General features: G+C 37.5%; 1 protein-coding gene across 1 annotated transcript; it reads left to right on the forward strand.

Annotated features, from left to right (window-relative positions):
- The first annotated feature begins 756 nt into the window (after positions 1-756).
- On the forward strand, positions 757-4986 carry LOC126787857 (ATP phosphoribosyltransferase 1, chloroplastic-like). The gene is made up of 10 exons (XM_050513769.1): positions 757-1059; positions 1146-1259; positions 2191-2256; positions 2339-2446; positions 2558-2641; positions 3110-3211; positions 3331-3444; positions 3564-3644; positions 3835-3954; positions 4532-4986. Exons 1-10 carry the CDS (start codon positions 811-813, stop codon positions 4625-4627), a joined length of 1134 nt encoding a protein of 377 aa, XP_050369726.1. The 5' UTR covers positions 757-810; the 3' UTR covers positions 4628-4986.

The following is a 4986-nucleotide window of genomic DNA, read 5'->3' on the forward strand; positions in this document are numbered from 1 at the left end:
ACTAAAAGTTTAGAGTTCCCTTCAATTTCCCGGAAAGAACGATCCGTGTTTATTTTATACTAACGATGATGTTTTACGGTGTTTATTATAGACGTTTTAACCAACGCTCTATCATGGATTAGTTCAATTCATCCTAAAAAATGCAGTCTATATAAAACCGGTTCATTTAGGCTCAACTTATAAAATATATCCCGTTGGATCAAATCAAGATAACATTAACTGTTAGTTGTCTATGTAATTATGTATTCAATAATCAATCCTTCACCCCTAACTCGCAATATGCAGTTCAAGACCGTCAACCCTTCTAGACAAGACTGTCTTTTCGTTCTCAAAAGCCAAAACTTCGATTGACATTTGAGAGTTTACACCCTTTTTGTTTTTGGCTATTTGGTATTTGTAGGATTTCCTTGCTACTCAATGATATCATGAAATGCAGACAACTCTACACTATCATTTTTAATTATACCGTAGTCTTGTTATCGTAAAGTTTGCAAGAGCAAAATATAAAGCATTACATATCGATGAATTACTACATAAAAGTGTTCCGGCCCTAGATAAATCGATGAAGGGTCAACTTTCTAAATCTTTTAATGTTTATGTATAATTCTCATGCACATCATTGGAGAGTATATTGGAAATCCAAGTATATGCTCTCTTCTAGGTTATGATTGGCTATAGCCCTACTCCCCCCCCCCCTTCTCTCACTGTTGTCCTTTCTTTTGTTCTTAAAAGACAAAAGAGTTGCAGTTACGTTGTTCACTTCCTTCACTCACAGCCGCCGACCTCTCAGTCTCTCAAAAAACAAGAACAATGTTGGCGGCGGCGAACCCACCCAGGTGCCCCTTGTTCCTCACCCACTCGCTCCCACCCTCCTCTCCGTCGCCGTCTTTCAGAATCCTCTGTTCCGCGACTTCGGCGGCGGCGGAGGAGAGGAGAGAGATTCGGCTGGGGCTGCCGAGCAAAGGCCGGATGGCGGCGGACACCCTGGATCTCCTCAAGGACTGCCAATTGTCCGTCAAGCATGTCAACCCTCGACAATACGTTGCCAAAATCCCTGAGGTCATTTTCACACTCCGTATCATCTTTTATCTTCTCTGTTTTTGCATGTTGCAGTTGGATTTCACATTGTGTTGGAATTGATGCAGCTGTCGAACTTGGAAGTGTGGTTTCAAAGGCCCAAGGACATTGTGAGGAAGCTGCTCTCTGGGGATTTGGACCTCGGCATTGCTGGTTTGGACACTGTCACTGAATATGCACAGGTATTAATCATATACTCTCACTAGTGTCAGTTCTGGATTCACTTTAGTGAAGAGTTTGAGAAACAAATGAAAGGTATGTAATTAATATGCGGTGTCCCGAATGTTGTCTAGGGTGTTGAAAACAGTAGTTATAGTGATTTAAGTTGTCGTTTGGTCTTGCATATATGGACTTGGTGGTTTATACCTTTTTCTTTAAACCCGAGAAGGCTATACAATTGGCACCAAAGGTCTCCTTCGCCATGTTCATTTTGCAGGATTGTGTTTGTGATTCTAGTCGTCTTTCAGTTTAACTCTAATGTAGTTAAATCCTCGTTTTGCCAACTTCAAACCTATCATTGCTTAGAAGGGAAAATGTGGATGATTTATATGAACAAGGTGGTCTTGTGGTTCTAGGGTGTGTAACTATGTATGTAGTTAAGTTTTACTCTGAACCGGAGAGAGGTAAAAAAGTGACACCAAAGTTATGAGCTACATAGTTTTTCGATTCTGATATAATAACACCTCCATTTATTGGACCTATAATTGCTTGGAAAAGAAAGTATGGATCAATTTTTGTGCCATTTGTTTTGCTTGAACTATTTCTTACAAAAGAAGAGTGCAATCATGCTTGATTCTCAATTTTGTTTAAGTAGAATAATGACTTGCAATTTTGCTGTCTGTTTTTTCGATTGCTGTTACCAATGTTTGTTCCAGATTACTCTGATGAAGTACATAACTGTTTAATGTGGTTACTGGAACCTCCCTTTGTGTATTGGAGTTCTTTCATTCTGCATGTCTTATAAAAAAACAACATGAAGTCCTGCTGTCCGTTTATTTTAACTTTTAGCTAACCTTCTGTTTGTTCTTCAATATATTTTTAAAAAATTGATCCGACATATAATGCTTCTTAGTTGGATTTCATGTCAACCAACTCATCTAAATATTCTTTCAGGGGAGTGAAGATCTTATCATTATTCATGATGCTCTTGGGTTTGGGGAGTGCCACTTATCCCTTGCAGTGAGTTTTCTTTTAATTATCTTTATATTAGCAGTAATATAAAGATACCAACTCTATATATCTCACATGCTTTGTTTTTCAGATACCAAAATATGGGATTTTTGAGAACATTAATTCACTATCAGAGCTTGCACAAATGCCGCAATGGACTAGAGAGAAACCTCTGCGAGTTGCCACTGGCTTCACCTATGTAAGAAAATGTGTTGGAGATTATATTGTTATAAATCTGTTGCTTTTATATGTAAATTCTGTCAGTACAGATTTTATTTCCATTTTAATCAATACTTTTCTTTCATTGCAGTTGGGTCCTAAATTTGTGAAAGAAAATGGACTGCAGCATGTGAGTTTTTCAACAGCTGATGGTGCACTTGAGGCAGCTCCTGCGGTAAGAATACAGTATTGTTGGGATTTGATGCCTTAAGCATCATTTTCTTCTTCTATGTGGTTGTATTGTTCAGTTAAGATGATGCATATTGCTCAGCAGGGATATTAGTTCCAGTCATTGTAGTGGCGCTTCTTCTAACTGATACTATCTTAATAGTCCTTTTGGAGAGAAAAAAAATAGGCTTCCAGTTTTTTACAATGTCTAGTATTCTTTTTGTGGGCTATTTTGTTTAAAAAAAAAAATTAAGGTATCGACATAATCTTCTCGTTTGAAGTTGGACTAGTTCAGAAGGTTAGGAGGCACTACTACAATGTGCAGTTAGCTAGTTGATAATGACAATGATGTTCCACTTTTTGGATAATGATTATTTGTGCTGTTGGCCATCATATCTGATGCTGGGGGTAAACTATGATTGTTGAAAGTCAAAGTCAAAGATGATCAAGTACTTTATGTTTCACCGATTTGCAGATGGGGATAGCTGATGCAATTTTGGACCTTGTGAGTAGTGGGATAACACTGAAAGAAAACAATTTGAAGGAGATCGAGGGAGGAGTTGTGTTGCGAAGTCAAGTAAGCTTGTGATGGCTCATACATATTTCTATTTCTTAGGATGCTAACTAGAAGGACCTGGTTTGACATCCTGCTTTCTTTTCCAATACTGTCTTACATGGGAATCAAATATTATATAGGCAGTTCTTGTTGCAAGCAAGAGATCCTTGCTCAAAATGAAAAGTGCCCTTGAGACTACACATGAGATTCTCGAAAGATTGGAGGCACATCTGAAGGCAGAGGGTCAGTACACGGTGTGTATTTCATCATCAAAAGTCTATATGTTTGTACTGTCGGGTGTTTATTTCATCATTTAAAAGTCTATATGTTTGTACTGTCGGGTGTTTGTTGCTTTCTCATTCATTAATTGCAGGTGGTTGCAAATATGAGGGGAAATAGTGCACAAGAAGTGGCTGAGCGAGTCTTGAGCCAGCCATCATTAGCTGGTTTGCAGGTGCGGTTAAAATTTTATCTAACTTTACTATTTAACCTTAATTTCAAGTTGTAGTTCCTTGAAAAGAAAAAATATAAGATGTAGGTCCTTTCAAATGAATAGGTCATAGTTGCAGTTTGACAACAGTAACTTGTCTTTTCTTGGTCACATACTGATCCTTTTTCAACAATGTACATGGTTGCTCACGCAGGGACCCACTGTAAGTTCAGTTTATTGCAAACGTGATGGGCAAATAACAGCAGATTACTATGCGATCGTCATATGTGTACCAAAAAAGGCTCTCTACAAGTCTGTACAACAACTGAGAGCGGTGAGCCATGATCTATTTTATAGTTATATTCAATGTCATGAAGCTGATTTGGCTTCACTTCTCAAACTTTTTTTTCAGTGTTCAACTTGACTTTCTTTTTTGCAAGGTTTAGTTTCATCTTAAAAAATGAAAATATCATAGGAAATGTGAATTATTATTATTATTATTTTTAAAAGTTGGTTAGAGCCTCTCTAGATTGCTTTCTAGGACAACTGAATGTAACCAATTAGAATATCAATCTGTTCTTCCATGGGTTCCAGTGGAGACTGAATGTTTACTTAGCAGACATGACGGATACATATATAAGCATGTCCAAATTTTTGGCATTATATGTAAAAATTGGTCTGAACTGGTCAATAGTTTTCAATCATCCATTGGTCTTAACATTTCCAGCATATTTGGACCAATTTTGTATTGATGCCTTTCCCTTTGAACAAAACTTCAAATTGTTTTTGAAACTTCAAAAATTGTTTATCTGCATAGCTTATAGATGCATGTTCAAATTGGGCATGTCTTGCATCTGGTTTTCTGTCTGATGAGGGGATTTTTTTTTTGTCCGGTGCTGGGGTTTGTGCAGATTGGAGGCAGTGGGGTTCTATATTCCCCTTTGACTTACATCTTTGATGAAGAAACTCCAAGATGGCGTGAACTCCTCTCAAAACTTGGCCTCTAAATGTCTTTGCTGTACGTATGCCCATGGAGGCTTTGTAGCATATTGTAGGCATATCAATGAGAAAGATTTTGTTGAGCACATCTTTGATATCTGAAAATTGGTAAAGAGTGGAAAGGATGCACTGCATGAGGATTTTACTTTTATTGAAGGGAGACGATTTTACTTTGAAAGTCGGATCTTTGTACTCTACTAAATGAGTGGAAACTGGACATTGTAGTCAAGACTTTTGTAAGACGTATTTTTTTTTATTTTCTTCTGTAGCAGTTAAATAGCTGAATCTACACTGAATTTGGTTAAATTCTGTTGCCAAGATCTTTGTAACGAAGATCAAGAGCCCCAGTCGACTAAATCTACCACAG

This window comes from Argentina anserina, chromosome 3, assembly GCF_933775445.1.
Source record: "Argentina anserina chromosome 3, drPotAnse1.1, whole genome shotgun sequence".
In the NCBI taxonomy this organism is placed as follows: Eukaryota; Viridiplantae; Streptophyta; class Magnoliopsida; order Rosales; family Rosaceae; genus Argentina; species Argentina anserina.